Source organism: Micropterus dolomieu, linkage group LG05 (genome assembly GCF_021292245.1).
Source record: "Micropterus dolomieu isolate WLL.071019.BEF.003 ecotype Adirondacks linkage group LG05, ASM2129224v1, whole genome shotgun sequence".
NCBI classification, from domain to species: Eukaryota; Metazoa; Chordata; class Actinopteri; order Centrarchiformes; family Centrarchidae; genus Micropterus; species Micropterus dolomieu.
The window spans coordinates 3,468,496-3,489,093 of record NC_060154.1 but is presented as its reverse complement, the minus strand read 5'-3'; the positions used below and the strand labels follow the sequence as shown (position 1 = coordinate 3,489,093).

At 38.3% G+C, this 20,598-nt stretch overlaps 1 protein-coding gene across 1 annotated transcript; it reads left to right on the top strand.

Annotated features, from left to right (window-relative positions):
• Window positions 1-312: 312 nt before the first annotated feature.
• Window positions 313-19,907, top strand: LOC123971243 (thiamine transporter 2-like). The gene is made up of 8 exons (XM_046049954.1): window positions 313-375; window positions 590-744; window positions 912-975; window positions 6,743-7,105; window positions 9,757-10,513; window positions 15,074-15,266; window positions 19,218-19,359; window positions 19,683-19,907. The coding sequence occupies exons 1-8, from the start codon at window positions 313-315 to the stop codon at window positions 19,824-19,826; spliced, it is 1,881 nt and encodes a 626-aa protein (XP_045905910.1). The 3' UTR covers window positions 19,827-19,907.
• The last annotated feature ends 691 nt before the right edge of the window (window positions 19,908-20,598 follow it).

Here is a 20,598-nt window from a genome sequence, read left to right as displayed (position 1 = left end):
TTCGGATGTGAGCCAAAAATAGAGAGTCTCACAAAAGACAGCACTGTAAAGAATATGATTAGTTGATTGCGGAAGGAAGCACCCTGAAGGATCTGGATAAGAGCTGTCAAACGAAAGGCTGAGTGGTGCACAGAACCAAAAAAGCAGCACACCAAATAACTGTTACGCTAATCTCCTCCTCCTCCTCCTCCTCCTCCTTCTTAAACTCCTCTTACTCCTTCTCCTCATCCTCCTCCTCTGCCACGATTACCCCGACAAATCTGGATCTATTACTTTAAGCACGATGCAGAGAGAATAAACAGAGAAATTAAGATGGTAAAGAGTGGGAAGACAGAAACAAGAAGAGGAAGAGGTACCGGTAAAGGAGTACTGAAAGTATGCTTGCACACATGCACACCCCCACACAGGGAGCTAATGAACAGCTAACCTGATCAGCCTATAGGAATGGGAACAAAACAGACAGAGAAAGAGAGAAAGAAAACGACAACAAGAGGTTCTGGATATTGGATCGGGCCAAAAGAGGACAACTCTGACAAGATGTGGAGAGGGTGCTGATATGTCAGCTTTTATTTCCTTCCTCTTCCTGCAGCTCTCTCTGTCAGAACAGGACTCGTCTGCAAGGAGGGGAGCCCAGTGTGGGGAATATAAGCCCTTCAGCGCTCACCAGAAGCCAATGACACTCATCAGTCTAAGAGCCCTCCAGCTACGGCATGGCATCATCTTAGCAGTGACCTTGATTGATTGGTGCCAAAGACCTCCCATCCTTTCCAAACGAGCCCTAATGAGTTTTAATGCATGGCTTCTAATAGATATGTTTTAACTGGCGTGAATATTGCCATATTGAGTCGGTCAATTCATTTATCTGTTTAGGACTTGTTAAAGTGGTATTAAGTCATCTGTGACCTCTGTAGGACCAGTAGAAATAGCAGTTTCCACTCGTCTTACCATTCTCATCCTCTGGAACTTCGGAAACCTGTAAGATAGATGAACCCTGTGACATTATACACAGCAAGGCCATTATTATTATTTTTTATTATTAAAAACATGTTGCAAGACAATGTCAGTGGATGGTCAATAGGTTCACTTTTTTGGTCCACGATGAAATATCTCGACAACTGTCAAATGGATTGCCATTCAGTTAAGTAAGTAATTGTATCCCCTGATGTTTCCTCTAGTGCCATCATCGTGTCAAACATTTTATTGGTATTAGCTTTAGTTTATGGCCAAAATACCAGCACAACTAATGACATTCACTTCAGCATCTGCTGTACTTTGCGTTTAGTGTTTATTAGCAGATGTTAGCATGCTGACACACTAAACTAAGATGGTGAACACCGTAAACATTATGCCTGCTAAGCATTGTTATTGTGAGCAACTTACTATGCTGATGTTAGCATTTAGCACAAAGCAGCACCTCACAGAGCATGGCTATAATGTAGTCCCTAGCATCCCAATGACCTGCTTTGATTTTTTTTAATAAAATGAAATGTTTTCTTTAGTAATCTTCTTCATTGTACTCTCTACCACTGGCGTAAAAGATGAGTAAGATATTTAATTTCAAATGGTGCAGGGCGCTTGCACACCTTTATGGATAGTTTGGACTTTTGTGAATGGATGAATGGACAGAGAGCTTCTGTTAAAAGCGAAATAACAAGTATGGGCAACTGAGCTGAGTGCCACAAATTCTAACTACTGCTATCATCCCTGTCACACACACCTGGAGATATTACTGTCATCTTGTGCGATGGGGCAGTAAAACCCTTCCTTGGTTCCCCTTTTAAATGTCACAGGGTTGGGTTCAGTGCAGACAGCCATAGTTTCACTTGGCTCAAATGTGAAGTGTTGATCGGAAAAAGCTCCTTGTGAGCTTTACAGTACCTTTGACGTATTGATATTCAGTGACATTTGAATTCCACAAGTTTTTCTTTTCAGTTATTTTTTTTTTAAACCAAGTCCATTGGGGTGGATTCCTACACACACTTCAACGTAATTTCTTGATTTGCTTGGCTGTCCACAGTAGATAATTATCCAGAGTCATTGGCATGGCAGTGTTTCCACTGGAAACTGAGATCATTTATTTATGCATCACATAAGAAAATAGCTATGTTATTCGGCAGGGCTGACAAAAACAGTGCTATACCAGAATCCATGATGAAAAAGGTTATTTTTCATTTTTCATCAGATTGACAGCGAAAAGGAGGAACTTGCCCCTGTGACAAATTGGTTCTACTGTATGAATCATATCTTTTCTGGTATTGATCACAGCAGCGATGTCCAGACATCCAGAGGTGTCCATCATATTATAGATTCTGGTCAGAGTTGGAAGGATAAAGCATGTTGTTTTCCACATTTCTGTAGGTGAATACTACATCCTGTGAAATCCTGGATCTTTACAATATTTCTTAGTGTCAGGAAATGTTACCCCGTGGTCGACTGAACAAAATGTCAAAGGGGCTTAGCTGTAAGCCAACAATGCAACTCTTTATATGATTCTGTAGACCAAGTTACAACTTCAGTACAAGCATGTCAATATATCACAGCTGTTGTCAACTACAGCTATGATCTATTTACTGCTTATATTGCCAGTCCTATTACTAATTATGCTACATCTATTGCTACTGTATAGAAACACTAAAGAATCTAAAGATAATTCAAAACATGAGGACAAAATATCAAGCAATTTAGCCCACATTCCAATCAAAGCACTCATCATCTAATTAGACAGGAAGTGGCAGATGGCCGCATGGCAAGGACAGCTGGTTTTTTAGGTTTTCACAGTTTGTCTGTCCATCAGTGTGTCAATCATGTGCTGTTCTTTCTGCAGCTCTCACAAGTTTGAGGCTGAGACTGTCAAAATTGTCAGGAATGTGTCATGAGCACCCTGCATCACAGAGATGAGGAGTAATGTTACGGGTGTATGTTGAAGCAAGAGCTCCATCTAGTGTTATGGGGTTCTTCATTATGACCATCTTTTAGTGTTTCTGGCCCAGAGTCTTCCTTAAAAACGTCAAATGCAATGATGTTTTAACACTCAGTCGTGACACCAGAATGCTCAAAAGATTAATTTTTGTGCAGTAACAATTTGAAATATTATACATCATGTGTGAATATATTAAGTATGTGACTCAGGTTTAAAATATGGAAAACATAGTTTAATGATTTGGGTTCATGCTTAGGTTAGAATTATATACAGGTAATAGGAAAATGCCTAAATTACCAGCTGGGCAACATTGGTAAACTGTGCCCTCTAGAGCCCCCAAAATCCAAGGTTCACAGCGCATCACAATTGCTGGTACATCGCAAGTACAATCTCCACTAAGGCACGTCCTGTATAATTGCTTAATCAAACTCTAATCATAACACCTTTATTGCTATATTAGTTCATATTATTATCACTTAGATATCCATAAGTAAATTGGTATGGAGACTTTGACATTGGCTCAACAGCAGATTTGTACCTCAAACCCTCTAATCCAGCCATGAATAGGCAAATGACACTATATCAAATGTGCACTGTCCAAATTAAGTGTTACCATATGTAAATTCTAAGTATTTTAAATATGAAACAGCATGTAAGTGATGTTGGATTATATTGTGTTTGTCTTCATTGTGTAAACCAGACTTGCTTCAGCCACCTAATTATAAGTACAACTCATTGTCCAGTGAAATCAACAAGAGCCATAATGAAGGGTGGGAAAAAAGAAACGCATCGAACTTCCACGTCTTATCAGCTCGACACAGTGGGAGTTCTATTTTGCAGCCAAACCACTGCACACATATGCTTATCTGAGTCTCACAAACACCTCAATACACACCCTCCACCTAACACACACTCACTGTTTGTTTCAAAGTCAGGCTTCTGACTGCAGCAGCCTCATATGATTTGCCAGCAAGAAAGAAAAAAAGGAGACTGTGGGAAGAAGGGTTTGGTCTGTGAAGCAGAATCAATGCATCTGGGTTGGCTTTGAACATTCACTATGTCAAATGCTGCAATTCAGAAGTGACGATGAAGAAGGGATAAATAGGTTAATTGAAATATTAAGCATGGCCATAGAAGGGTAATTTAATAACCCAAGTGCAATGCTGTTGAGAACAAAATATGTAGTAAAAGATTTACCATTGACAAAGGTGAGATTTTAATAAGTATTTCTTATAGAGGACGTTGTCATGTTCTATCCTTGCTGTGCTGTTACAGTTTTTTGGAAGTGTTGGCTGTGGGGCTAAACCATGAACAAACTTCTTGTTCACAGCAGGGTTAACCACAGAATTTCAGAGCTTACTCGACAAAGTGTCAATCTCAGTCCAAGTTCACCCCAAATTCCACATAGTTTCTTCTTCAGATTTTTTTTTTCTGAGGGGTGCAGGTGACACAAAGTAATACAGTTCCATGAGCCTTTAGATGTCCTTCACCATGCTGAGCTCCATTTGGCCCTACTGCGCACAGCAGGCAATTTCAGACATTTACCTGCCATTGCCTCCCACGGGCCCTGATCTGTTCAAGCTATCACAAGGCTGTCTATCTTTACACTATCTTTATCAGTGAACTTACAGATGGAAAGGAAGGGGAAATGGAAGATAGATGCCTTTGATCATCACTTTAGTCTGGAGAATATTATAGAGAAAAAAGAAAATTAGGTAGCCTGGCTCCTCAAAGTGACAATGAGGTCCATCTCTGTCTGTTGTAAATGAATAGGAATAAGACTGCAGGTCAGAGATGATTAAGAGCGTAATGAGTCCAGAGAGTGGGCGAGGGCTTAAGATCCGGTGATCTTGGCACTGCATCTTGCAGTCGTGTTGTGTTAATGTTATTTTTTATGTCGGGTGTTTTTGTTATAATTTATTTCACTATATTATATTATATTATATTAGACCAATTATAAGTGTATAGGAAAAAATATGATACAGAATATCCAGGAAAGAGAACTGTTTGGCAAGTATCTAAAAACATACTATTATAGCTGTCAATGTTTATTATAAATTAGCTGAGCAATATATATATATAACATATATGTTGAATATGTCTTCCAAAGCAAACATAGCAATCCAATAAATACAAAAAGTATATAAAAGTGGTACTGATTAGATTAATGCCGAAAGATAAAAAGGACAAATTATGTTACTATAAGTTAGTCAGTTAAGCTTTATTTATTCAGGAACTGAGTGCATTGAGAACATGTGAGGCACTTCTCCTGGTTTTATACAAGATCACACTTGGAAAAGAGATTGAGAAAAAAAGTATGATCAAAGAGAGGTGAGCCAGTCACACATTAACAGACACGGTACTTTAAACAATTACAAGTACTTAAAGTATGAGCAAGGAAAATGTCTGTAACTCTAACCTTTTTGTTTTGCTCTTAATTCCTGTAGTTAGGTGTATAGTCTTCCCCAGTTGGGTGTTGTAATGGGGAACTTTTAAAGCTTACCTATTCCAACACTCTCCTACAAAATATGTTTGTATGGTACTACTTTGCAATAGTAAATATGTTTTGAGAGTAACATATTATCACCCAAATACATTTCATTCAAAGAAAGGCTACACTTCCTTCACTGGTAAAAAAAAACCTTGCCAATGAACATAACCAAAGCAGCAACTATCCATCAAAATGTAACTAACACATCAGTAAAAACGGTTTCTAGGACACATGTTGAGTTGGAACTTAGGATGTTAAATGCCAGCAACATTCATAACAGTAGCATATGAATGAAAACTCAGGTATGCTGGCGCCTTTTATGAAAATGATAACCATCTCTTTCTATTACTGGTTCTAAAACAGATACTAATACCAGCCCATCAAAAAGATTATGTTAATTAATAGATTAGAATACAATAAAGCAAAATATTAGTAAAACTTCTTTACTTTGTAAAGGTCAAATTGAGTGTTTCTGTGTCTGCTCCCTCCAGTCATATTCACTGAACACCATGTTACTGTAAATCTGACAACATTAAACTAAAAATGCCAAATATATAAATACGAGTAATATTTTCATTGCCAGTGACCTTGATGTTGAGAATTAAGTCATGGAGACAGTCTGACAGTTTGAGCTGAGGCAGAGCTTTCTGTTGACAGCCCACTGGTGAGTCATAATTCGCCGTTGGATATTTTAAATTACAGACTACAGTAATTCTCATCTCTGGAATGATTGCCTTGCTTATTTCTTTCTCTCAGTATTGAAAATTCAAACTCCAAAACTAACTTTAAAGTTATGAACTTGTTATTTATGAAACTCACAAAGAAAAAATGCTGAATATCAGGATTATCTGGTCAGATGAGCTACTCTTGGGTGAATTAAATTTAGAGCTGAGTGATAATTGTGGATTTGCCCAAGTACCTACAGTACTATATTTTTTATTTATAAAACTGAAGAAGAAGCATGAATTATTTTGTAAAAGTATAGTTTTTTATTAGTTCTTTGAACTAAACCGCGTTGAAACATTATATGCATAAAACATTGTTCTGGACTCCACTGATTAATGGTGGCAGAAGCTAAACAGGCACACATGTGTGTATGGGGCAGCACGGTGGTGCGTACATCGGCACTCAGACGCACGCACTCATGCATATTCCTCTGCTTCACTTCCACCCCTTCCTCAATATCTGCAGGAATGAGGGTGTTGTGTATAAAGACAGAGGAGGAGGCAGTATTTATTATAACCTGCTGGAGCCCCAGGGGCTCACCACCTCATATTTCATCTTAATATATCTTCACTCACAGCCTCACATTTTTTCCTGTCTCGCCTTAGCCAGGAAAACTTCAGAGGAACAACAATGGCAAAGCAGGTGACTTGGTGTTCATAGTCAGTCTCACCTTGGCCTTATCTGGGGCTTCCATATCTCAAAAGATTAAACTGCCTAAATTAGACTGTGCTCTCACCAGACACAGCGAGAAGTCCCTGGGGAGCCGGAGAGGAACGATGGGTTTTTGCTGGAGCGGGGAGTGTGGCAACAGGCCTTGCTGGGCAGACCATTACATGCCCTGCTACGCTGGTTGGGTGGGCCCCACTGTGCTGCTCTGCATCTATGGTTTCTGCTCCATGATGAGACCCATAGAGCCCTTCATGACAGAGTTTCTCACGGGAACTTACAAGAATCTCACCAGCGAGCAGGTGAAGTACTGAGCTATGAAATGAGATATATGACTGTCATACAGTGATGGAAGCCTTAGGTTATTAGATTTGCTCAGTTTTTGTTTTAATATAAAATTAATATGAATAATGTAAAAAAAGAAATGTAGACAAAAGGTGTAGGTTGACATTTACATGACTATTTTTGTTCATGTATACTTATGACTACATTAACTACCACGGATCCATTAGCAGCCACTACATGCCACAACACAAAAAAACTACATATTTGCAATGCTTCTCTGGCCTACAAGGACTGTTTTTAATTACATACTTGCTAAAGAATTATTAGTTTAACATTTATATCTTATTTTCTTTCCATTTTGAGCCCACCTCCTGACAGGAGCTGGATCAATGAATCAGCTTGCTTGATGCTCAGAACAGAATGACTTGTTATTGCGATTTGGAAGGGTGTGGGCATGAGCTTCTTTGTGTGCAGCGTTATCCACAACTCACTTGTCTGTGTAAATGGCAGTATGGGAAAGATATTCCTAAGTTATTATTGAAGTTATTCTCTAGGGACTATAACTACCCTTAGCAAACAAGATAGATTTATTTATTCATCATTTTACAACACAGGGATGTATACCAAGATTAAGTTGTAGTTCCCTTTATGCTACTCAAAAAACAAACGTTATGTACAAAATGACAGGTGAATGAATAATAAGTCATAGAAATTTTACATAGTGGATTGCTGAGGATGAATTAAGGAGTCTCACAGCCTTAGGGAACTGGGTAATCGCACTGCAAAACCATCTCTACATTTCTGATGACCATGTTAGTCATTTTAGCCATTTTTTAGTGTAACTAGATATACAGTATATAAGACATAGTATCCTTCTCTTTTCCTGAAGTAAAGTTTGGTACAAACTCAGGAGAACAGCATAGCCTATACTTCAACCTGCCTCACATGGTGGAATAAAGAAAAAACTAAATTGGGTCCTTCACACCTCTGTGGTGTACAAGGCAGGATGAGAGCTGCTTTGTTCACACAAATTATGGCAGGTACACTCAATGTGCACTCATTCGATGCTCAGCCATGTGTGATGCAAATTACCTTTTCAACCTGTGGTCCTGAGTGGCTTCTGAGATTTCATATGAAGCTATAGATATCGACTAATTTTGTGAACAAGCGCAGACCCCACAAATTCAATTTCCTGTTCCGACCATTTCAACAAAGTATATTTGATACTAGAGTGACTACACAAATACCAAGGTGTGCTCAAAGTGTATAGTGTAGTTGTTTTTTAGGGAAGACTACTATCAACCTGCCATTCCTGTTTTCACTTACACAGCCTGAGGTATTAAGGTTGGTTACTTTGCTAAGTTGGAGTTGAACGCTTCATCTCTTCTTGTTCCATTACTCCCTTGCAAAAATTTTAAGTGATCCGCTGATGCAAATGGCTAGTTGCACGCTTTAAGAAACAGTCAAGGGAAATGTTCGGTTTGCATTAGAGGTGGCTTATTACAGGTCTGATACGTTGTAAAGATTGCCAACAGTAAAAAGTGAGACTAATATCAATGAGATAAAATTGCACTGGATAACAAGCATGCATTTTTTATGAATCCCTTGTGCTTATAAGCAATCTGAATCCAGCGCGTCGATTGCAGACTGGTCAATAAAAACTACTATGCAGGGCTCAACAATAAGGATTACTTGATTGCCCGGAGCAAGTAAAATGTCACGCCAGGCTTGTACTGTAAATCTAGCAACTAGAATTAAATACATCGTTTGTTCCTGAGCTGATGATGGAAGTAGCTAAATTAACAGTTAACGAGTCTGTTTCTGGGGTGAAGGAGGGGGGATTAGCATACCATTTTCAATATGCATGAATGTTTATTGCTTTGCATCTATGACACACTGTGTCCTTGTTCTGATTAATTTTCTTAAATAAAGATTAAACATGACTATTAACTTTAGTCTTTGTTGTTATTTGGTTATTGGAAAGGCAAGTAAAAATTTACTTCGGCACGTTTCTGACCCACTTGCCATGACTGAGCAACGTTGAACCCTGCTGTACAGAGAGGAAATTACTGAATGTGAATCCATTGAATGGCTATTACAGAGCAAATGCAGCCCGTAATCATCAATGAAGGTTTATTTTCATGAAGATCTTAAGGATTATAACTTTCAACTAAAGCCGTCAAATAAAATATTTTAGAGAACTTCAAGTACGTAGAACCTATGTACATACAACAGCGGGCTGCTCATCTACAGTACATTGTTTTGTTACTCAGGAGGTTAGATGTACAGTAGGTTGCCGTTTTGAAATCATGCAAGTGCCATAAAAACCCATCTTTGAATATTATTTCAGTCAAGGCGAGTGGAACACAAAAAACAACTTAAGAACCATATTTTGCTGAAATTGGCCTGGCTTTCAAGCAGCAGCCATTGCGCTTTTTTGCATAATATTAATATGTATCAACTTGTCACATTATGAAACTCATTCATGCTGCATCCTGTTCCATCATAAGCATGCTGAAGTAATGTTTCATTGACAATGAACAGAGGAGGAGTTGCATCTGGTGTGCTACTGTCATAATGTTTATTCATATATCATAATGTATATTCTTGCAATCAGCAGGTATTTAAAAATTTAATTAGTTCTTTGTCTGCCTTCCTCCACATCCAGGTAACTAGACAAGTGATTCCTGTGTGGACTTACTCCAGCCTGGTTCTCCTCGCCCCAATCCTCTTGGTGACAGACTTCCTCAGGTATAAGCCTGTAATCATTCTCCAGGGGCTCACCTATGTCACAGCATTTCTGCTGTTACTAGTTGGCTCAGGAGTCCACTCGGCTCAGTTGGCTTTCTTCTGCTACAGCACTGCCACAGCAGCAGATGTGGCCTATTTCTCCTACATTTACAGCATGGTGCTGCCCAGCTATTATCAGAGAGTGACCAGTTACGTCAGGGGGGCCATACTGCTGGGCTACGCTGTCGGTGCCCTGCTGGCACAACTGCTAGTGTCTTTGGGTGGTGTGTCCTTGTATTGCTTAGCTTTTGTGACCCTCATCTCTGTCTCTGTATCACTAATAACCTCATTTTTCCTGCCCATGCCGGAGTCCAGGTTATTTCTTAACAGAACATATTCTGCACAACAGGGAAACTCAGGTGAGGACAATCACGACTCTGAAAGCCTGGACATCTCTGTCTGGGTAAAGGGCATGATAGCTGCCAAGCAGGTTGGGAGGATGTTCAGAAGGCTTATATGGGACTGTAAGAAATGTTATTCTTCTGCGGCTGTGCTCTTCTTCTGCATATGGGCAGCTGCTGGGAGATGCGGCTTTAACCAGGTTACAAGCTACGTCCAGCTCCTCTGGGTTTATATGCAGCCCCATAACTTCACAGCCTACAATGGGGGGGTGGACGCCATCAGCACATTGTCAGGTAACTAATGCACGACTGATTTGTTTTGCTTCCTCAATATGATCTTTTCCATTCAGTAGTAGAAAGTGAATGTGGACATTTACTTAAACCTATATTTTTTTTTTATAAACATATTTTAATATGAACAATGGGTCAAATTACTATATGTTACATGAAAAAGGTTTCTCAAAGTGACGAACCCACAGAGAATGATATCCAGTTCCCCTCAGCTCTATGGAGCGTCTTAACATATTTAGCTTATTGTTTTGTTTTTTCTGGCCCACGAATGTAATGATTTGGTTCTGTCTCAGTGATCTCATTAGCATAGTTTCCAATCGCAGCAGAAAGCTCTGATAGACCCTGTGTGCAACTTGCCCAGCAACAAAAAGCATACAGACAAAGATAGCAAGTAGCTGGTAAACACAGTGGAGTATTTAGCAGCTAATCCAATACATTTTGAAGAAAATATTGTAATTTTTACTTAACTATCTGAAAGCTATAGTTACTAGTTATTTTTCCCCACACAAAACATATGATCATCTTATAAAATATGATGTACACTTATAGATACTATTTCTATGTTAAGTAGTGAAAAATATGTGCCACCTCATAAAGCTGCAACATTAAAATGCTGCTTACATTAATACATCAGTATTAAGACTTATAACTTAAGTCTTAACATAAGCTAGTTGCCTGGCAACCTAATGGTGATGACAGGACTAAAGGAACTTACTTCTCCTGGCCAAGAAATAGAAAAGCACATAAGTCTCTGTAAAACCTCAACAGGTTGGTTTTAGTCTTTAGTCTAGTTTTAGATTAAACAAAAAAGACATAACGTGTTAAATAGTAAACTGAGGTGCTGGTAGGTGGATTTTGTTTTGTTACAGTGGTATTGATCTGCTCAATTGACTCTTGGAAGGAAAGTGAATAAGGATGTTTCCCAAAATGTTGATCTAATGATCTCAATATTAGGATCTAAATCCTTCTTTGATTATCATTAGCTTTTCTAATGAAAAAATATATTATTAAGGGGGGAAAAAACCACCCACATTTCACATGATTGAAAGTTTGATTCTGCACTGTTGCTCAATAGGAATTGTAGTGCAAAATCTGAAAACTGATTAATTGTGAATCCAGATAAACAGAAGTGGTTTATGTACAAACAAAGTCCAAACATTTTGATTAAAACTTATGTGTTGTCCGCATCCCACTACAAAAAATAATTGAATAAATAGACAGAAAGAAAACACAATCCTTTTCTACTATCAGTATTTCTCAATCCCCAAAGCCCGGCAGACAATAGGAGCAGCATTAATTAGACTATTTAATTGCCTGATCTCATCCCCAGATGGGTCTAGCAGCTGCTGCCGTCCAGCCAGTGCACTTTTATTGATTATAGTACTGATACATTCCTGTATTCCCCAGAAACCAAAGGCAATTACTCTGTGTAAACTATATCCAGCTGTATGCCTTTCACTTGTAAATGGTTCTGCCCAACATGCAGTCAAGCTGTAGGGCCCATGTCTGATATTTCCCCAAAGATTCCTGTTGTATTTTCTCTGTTCCACACTTAGAAAACATCCCTGAGGAAAAAAACCTGGTGGAAACTGATAGGGGAAATATGAATATGGATTACCAACATGATAAAATATGGGAGAAGCGCACAACACAATTTACTATTTTCATATTCAGCATTTTATTACTGTATGTCCTGGAGCTTGAAAACAACATTTTTTAGTAACTCATTAGTATTAAGATAAAACAAAATGTGTATGCAGAACAAACTTAGTTATGTTCAGTTATATTGTTTTGTACAGTATTATTTTCAAGGAGAGGGAGTTGCAGGGCACCTCAACCCAACTATTTATCTGTGTTCTAAAGCAGTAATTACAAGTGATTTACACTTCAAACATAGTCAATGGATAATTTATTCAGAATATTTAAGTAAATGGAAAATGTATTCAGAACATAGTTTCAGTCAGGAATTCCTTCCCCGGGTCAGGGATGTCCAAGGTTTTCCATTTAATTTGGCATGAAAGTGCATGTTGAATACATTTTGGTTTAGATTTAGGCCACACACTGGAGCTCAAAGTCTGCAAATTCAATGTACTCCCCCACATACAACACACATCCAGTATGATGTTATCTAATCGGTGTAAAAAGCAAAACACAGCATTAGGTCACATATTTTTCCCCATCTGTGCTACACATGTTACATAATGGTTCAGTGTGATTTGCAGCTTGTGTTCGAACCTTCAAAACAACCACAGTGAAACTGATGATGCCGTCAGGGTTAACTCAATTTGGGCTTAAAGGCCTGATATTTTTAACAGTATGAAAGATGTTGACATCCATAGGTTGTCTTACCAAATATGCTATTAAAATGCATCATGGAAAATAGAATCCAGTGTTTTGGGAGCTTGAATCATACTAGGGACTAAAAGTCAGGATATCTTGACCCCTGCTGATTATTTTCATTTTTTTAATCTGAGGTTTTGCAGAATCACCAAATAGGGACATTCATGTCTGGTGATAGAGTTTTAAGGTTAGGTCCTGCACTTAGCATGCCCACTATCTGCAATCCTGCTATCCATATCCACCTCCCCACAGTTCCTGGACTGGAAAAATCTTTGCTACTGCATATATTCCAGGGAGCAGTTACTTTTCTTCTCTCTGTCGCACAACAATTTAGTAGTATATACATGTACCTGTATAAGGGACAGGATTTTTAATATGGTTACAAAGTCAACTTTCTCTTGACAGTATGTTCCTGTCAGATATAAAATGGACTAAATTAGAGGAAAAAATAATAAATCCAATTAAACCAACTGTAGATATGAGCAACTATTTGGTATTAAGCATGAAGTTGCAATGTTTGAACATACTGTAGAGACCAGCTGCATTGTTGATACCCTGAATGAAGCTGTATGGCTTACTCCTGCTGAACCCACTAAGCCTCCAATTGACACTGCAGTGGAAACTGGTCTAATTATTCAGTCTCCATTTGACCCCCCTCTACAGTCAGGGAACTGAACATTAAGTACATGTTAAATACATAGACTGGCCGGAGTGGTTTCCATGTTGGATTATTAATGCTGACTGACCATGAATGGACAAGCACTCAATGGAAATGTAGCCTACACATTTAAAAGAGTAAAGCAATTCTACCCAGCGCCTCCTTCATAGTCGAGTGGATAAAGAGCTCTGCGGGAATGGATCCATGTCTCTGAGGACTCTGAGGTATTTACGCTAGCCTCAGTGAATGTGACTTTAATTTTTATGCAACTTTAGTTTTTATTTAACCACCAGAAATTACAACAATGTTCTAGAAGGCAGCACTAGTTAGTTAGGTAGTTGGTACATGTGGTGCATATGTAGCAAGCCAGTTAAAGTAATGTGAGAGTCTGAGATGTACAGTAAGTAAACCAGAATGATTGCCAAAGGAGAGGAGAAGGGAGTAGATGAAGGAAGGAGGGAGACAAGTGTCCTAATAGTCAATGCTCAAAAGATTAAGTGTCTGGGGTCTGTGACTTTCTATCCATCCACAGGGATAAAGGACTCATATCTCCTTCATATCTGGTGAAACAAGACTTGTGATGTATCAGGGCTACACTGTGCCACCCTGTGGCTGAAATGAAAAACATCACTTTCAACTAGCTGATGATTTTAATACTGCAAAATAGTAACAGAAAACATTTTCTCTATAATATTTAAAAAGTGACTCTTTGAAAGACCATGTGATACAGTGAAAATTAAAGCTGCTGGTGATATTGCTGTGAGGGATGAAGTGTGTGGCAAATTTTCATAAATTAATTTCAAAGACTAATCAATTGCATGACATACTCTGTAGACATATTAATATTCATCACACACACTAAATATATTAACCATATAAGGGGCTTCTGTCTATTATCTGAATTCCTAAATCAAATCATACAGTCTGTTCCCAATACTGCAGCTTACTCTTTCATTGTTGATGCTCCATTGCAAGTTCATTTACTCTTTGAGACACTCATCCATAATGTTATAGTCCTTTTTCTGTATTTTCCAGTTTGTTTAGATTGTTCGTTTTACTTCCAAGAAATGCAGATGTAATAAGGCGCTGTATTCGCTTTTCTACATTCTGAAGGGGTTTTTTTCTTGCTGGACAGAAGGATATCTTTACATTTAATATTGAAATCAGTGACATTTTTTCAGAACCTTTTAACATCAGGGCAAAGTCATATCAAATGCCTAAAGGTGCCAACCCCAAAAAAACATGGAGATAAATTATCTTGTACTTCAAAAAAATTTTTATTTTTTGCGTGTGATTATTCACTGATACTGTTCTGTCATTTTTATGTTGTCATCCAGATGTAATATAATTACAGTACACACGTTTGTGTTGCAGTTTCATTGTGTCACTGCATTGTGGTGAATTAAGAATTCCTATAAACATTTCTGAAAGAACAAAACAATACCCACAATATGCCTAAACTAAATAATGAAACCACTAATTAGATATTAGATATCAGCAGCTATAACAGTTTTGTATTGTACTAAGTAATTCACTGACTCGCACAGTGATTGTTTCTACTCTAGGAGCTGCAGCCACTGTTGCTGTGGGACACGTGTCTCTGGAGTGGTCTGTGTGGGGGGAGCTGGTCCTGGGGGTTTTCACATTCCTGATCGCTGGGTCTGTATTCCTAATGGATATGTCTGACAACATCTGGATCAGCTACGCATGCTTCTTCCTGTTCAAAACAGTTTACATGCAGCTCACCACCATCTGCACGTAAGAATACATTATGGATATGTCTGCAGCCAAAAATGCACGTGTGCACATGTATCAGTATAAATACATTCATAAATCTACTGTGTAGAATTTAAATATAAGATGCCACAAATGCACCAGAACCACAACATGCTTTGTGTTTTAAACAAGTCTAGATGTGCCTTGTGAGCCATTTTGGGCTGTTATGGTTCTGTGAATGGAGATTGTTCTAAACCTCCAAACACATCCTACCCATATTTAATGTTGTTGTAACACAGTTACCGCTGAATTGCTTACATACCCTTTGTGTAGGTTGGTGTAAATTTTTATTTGGACTTTCCTGGGTAATTTGGTCTTCAGTCGCTCTTAATACTGTAAAGATTTCCACCCTGAGCATGACATAAATCAATTAGATCCACCACTAAGACCACAAGCAAAAAGAATTATTCTGGTTGTTTTCAGCCTGGGGTATTTTCCTTCATTAGGATTTACATCTATCTTGTCCATCCAGAACATTTTCCTAGGGGTGGCCAGATGTGGCCACTGGAAATCCTGGGGTGGCACACTAAAACCAAAAACCACAAATCACAACTGAATAAAGGAATTATATTACGCAGTTGAGTTAGGAATCACAAACAGATATACTTTGGTTTCTTATTTTACAGTTATTATTAAACATTTTCTGGGAACAAGCCTACTCAAGATTAGATCTCACAGGGCATAGATATTTTTTCTTTCATATTAGACTATATAATAACAATTTAATTTCAAAATACAATATGTGTCTGTAGAGAGTTGTGTAATTATTTTTTACCATACACATGTTTTGTGTTATTCTTGTTACAAAAAACTAGAATAGTTATTCTTGAAATATCCCAACAATGGTGGTGCACCAACCATTTCAAAACATAGATACCAGTAAAACTACAATCCACTATCTTGCTGCTGTGTCACCAAATAGCATTGCTCCATAAAACACTTAACAAGAGAGAATGAGAGGAAAGCATTTACACAAGTTACACCACTGTCACAAATCAATGCATTATTATACACAACCAAGCTCAGACAAAAATGAGCCTACAGGGCAATAAGCAAACAGCAGTGAGCTCAACACCACTAAAGTCAACAATGACAAGCGCATACAAGGTTTTAGGGATCCAGACCCTTTCAATAGATCCTGCAATGGTAACGGAAACACTGTTTACCAATATCCCTTTCCCGGCTCCATACCTTTCATACAGGGCATACTGGCATAATCATCTCAGATAATAAACCAGTATGAAAGCCGCTATACAACAATATTATGACAACATCCATAATCCATAGCCTAGTATCAATCCATCCAGCACAACAATTTGGCCAATGCACAGACCAGCAGCAGAGTCAGAATGATAAAAGATGCTTTCACTCACCACAGCTGAAGACTCACATGAGGAGAAAGCGGTTTTTCCTCTGGGCAAACTTCTGGATGACTCTGAAGTTTTTCAGAGAATCCGCCGACTCCTTGTGGCCCCGCAGTGCTGTTTCACATTTTCCATGGAGTTTAATAAACATTATGATCCGACTGTCACTGAGCTCCTTGCTGTTTGTTTTGCTGCTCAATGGAGCGCCTGTTCGGCAGCGATGTTTACCCTTCCCAGTAAAGTTAAGCCCAGTTTCACAGCAACATCCATCTGGATGACTCGCTGTTCTCATGTTTTGCAATCCCCTCAGAAAGATGAAGATAGAAACAGTCACAGGATGGTCTCCCTCTAAGCTAGAGGTGCTCATCAGGTCACAGGGTGCTGTCAGTGGGAAAGTGTCTGTAGGACATTAGCTTGCTGTTAGGTGCCAACCTGTTGCTATCTACAGACTAATAGCTCTCAAACACAGTACAAAACACAAAATAGTTTAACAGCGTGACAAACCTATCATAAACTAGCCAGGCTACTAACAGTCCCTGTATATTAATTAAATTACACTTTTCTTTCTTCTGCAGCTGGTCACTGCCTCCAGAGAAAACACACACACTGGCCGCAGCAGGCTAACCCTAACTCAGATCCGCTCTGCCTGGTGGTCCCGCCCCTTAACCAGGCACAATTTTAGAAACGTGATTGCCATCTACATGGACGAATCGGAGGCCTCTTAAAATAAACATCATAGTCTGTCACACCTCAGGGTCAGAGCCTAATATGATAACACTTATGCTGCTAAGCACCTTTTAACCTTTTTGATATACAGTCTATGCTTTTAACTCAAACACAGGGGTTACACAAGGTACACAGTATAGCATTTTTTGCATATGCCCCTCGTCAGGGGGGGCCATTACTTTATTACATAAAGTGTATAAACCCATGCTCCAAGTAGTCATACATTCTGGCATTGTGTAATTCATCTAAATGTGTGTAGTTTATTACCAAAAATTGACTTGGCCAGGGCATGGGTTATCCAAACAGATGCAGATGTCTAAAATCTACTTTAGATAAGGACCTTATGATAAATGTCCACAGTTGCCCATTGTGGTCATCTAAAGAAGGAGGGTGTCGTTACAACTACTGTACTAAATTGTAACACCAGGGTCTTATTTTCTTACTCTACTATTAAACAGTTCTAGATTTTAGCATTAAATCTTGAAATAGCCATTTACACATCATTGTTACTGTTATTGGCCGTTACAGACCCTGTTCTGTTGTTTCTGATGCAAACATTATGCAATTTTTATATTAACTTGACTGCTGTGATATTGTTTGTTATTTACTATTTATATTAATAGCTTGGGTCATGACATCCCACAGGCTCATTTCCATTTTTATGTTAATGACACCGTTATTTATTGTAGAGCTGCTACTATACATCAAACTGTTTCCTATTTACAATCTGCTTTTAACATTGTACAACTGTATCAGCTAAAGCTAGTTTTGAATGTTGAGAAAACTAAGCTTAGCAGATTGAACAAGTCCAAATGTACAAATAGTTGATGTATTTTAATTGATGATCAACTCTCAAAAGCTCAAACTAAAAATAGGATTTTATTTTAGAAATAAGGCCTGAGATTAAATGCTGCAACCTTTCTCACTGCCTTTGATTACAGTGATCTGCTTTATAGAAATGCGCCTGACCGATTTTTATCTTTGTTGCATACTGTCTACCATAGTGCACTGAGATTTGTGACTAGATGTAAAGCATTTACACATCATTGTACTGATGTACAAAATGACAAATTGGCCCTCATTATCAATGAGGAGGCACACAATAGGGTTGGGCCAATAGACGATGCCATAAACCATTGGCGATGGCTAACAGACATCACAATGTTGAGCCGCCGGTAATAGTAAAATCCCTAAATCTTTCACATTATACCGTCCTGTGAAAGCAGGTTTAATCCCGACAAACATTATTATTATTATTATTATTATTATACAATATCCCTGCTTTGTACCTGCCTCTGACTTCTCTTCTCCCCACACTCAGATACACAAATACACACCTACACTTCAGGTCTCACACACTGGCGTGCCAATTTTGAAGACATCACCCAACCCTAGCACATACACTGGCTTACTTTTATTTACAAGTCCATACGTGGTATGCTCCCCTCTAAACCCCCTCCTCTTGCACCTATATGTCATGCAACACCAGTTCCTATAATTTGCACTCGGGTCCCTCTGTTCCCTTTACGTGGAATACATAGCATACTGACTTGCAGCCGAAAAATCTGATCTCCTTTGGTGAATTTAAACACTGAATTAAAGACTTGGAACTATATGCCATTAATCGTTGTCACTGCTTTTAAAATAACATACTTCTTTAAACTAATGCATAAATTGTACTTATTTGTGTAACTTAAGAGTCTTAGTTGAATGTCCTTTGGTTGTTGTGGGTGTGTCTGGTGTCTGTATCTATAGCTGTGGCCTGGTCTCTCTTGAAAAAGGGGGTTTAAATCTCAATGAGATCATTAGGTTAAATAAAGAAAAAAATGTATGTATATCCCAGTTTTCAGATAGCCAAGATGCTGAACAGGAGCCGCTTTGCTTTAGTATTCGGGATGAACAGTTTTGTGGGCACAGTCCTTCAGAGTGTCCTTACCGCCATCGTCATCAACACCAAGTCTCTTCAGCTCACCATCACCTCGCAGGTAATGCAGTACACACAAATCAAACATTGAGTTCAGGAGATGATTTGAGTTTATTTTAATATTTGAGTTTAATACATTGCAAGTAGAAGATTGAGTAGTAGGAATTAAGAAATAAAGAAACTGCATTTGAATAAATAAATAAAATTAAGACAATTTTGACTACTGCTATAAAAGCCTCAGAACAAAATTATGCTGTTTAAAGGGCGTTCGATGAGCATACAGAGAGAGACGGACCACAATTGGACAAAGGGAATAATTGGATAAATTTATATATTTATTTACAATTCATCCACACTGCAAGTAATCCTCACATTTCTTTTCAGTTTCTTATCTACGCCTCGTACTTTGCTGCCATTTCTGTGCTGTTCACAGTCAGAGGTGTGTATACTTTGCTCCATATGAAACGTCCCATTGGGGGCCACCAGCCAGAAAGAGCCAACGCCCTGCCAGAGGCCTCACATCTGTGAAGAATCTCTGAGACACAAAAAAACAAGGATTTTTAACATAACTGTCATCAATTTCAACATCAGCAGCAAAAGAAAAAATGCTTGGAGACACAGTACATTTACATCAATATATTAAATCCATCAAAAAGTGACTGTGGTTGAATTATTTATCAGTCTGTCATCATCGGATTCAATTAATTGATACTACAGGCGTGCTATGACTCAACTAGTGAAAGGGCAAACCCTATATGTGGCCACTAGAGGACACTACCTGCACAATATAAAATAAGAACAACACCACATGGCCACTCTGTGGTGCATTACTCTGAACATGTAGACTATCATTCTGTATATTTGTTTATTTTTTTAAGTAAATGTAACTAGTTTATCAAAGTTAGTCAACTATTACAGATTTTGGACATTCAATTCAAGTATTTTCAGTTAAGATTCTGAAATGTTGAACAATGCAGTAACTGTGTGTGTACATAATTAACAGTTAAATAGCAGTTTTATGACTAGATTTGTCAAAATCACAATCAACTACCATTTCTTATGTGGTTACATGGACAAATAGGCTCATAAATGGTATTTTTGATCAGCACTTCTCATTAGGTATCGTGGTTGAGAAGTTCAAAGTCCCTTATGATCAACATTTGGTAACATACAGGCTTATAAGGTAAATTAAAATCAGGACACCATAAATATTGTAGTAGCAGTAACTCATAAGCATAAGTAACACGCTAAATACTGAAGACAAAACTACTTGTTAGATAGACACTTTTGAGGATATCAT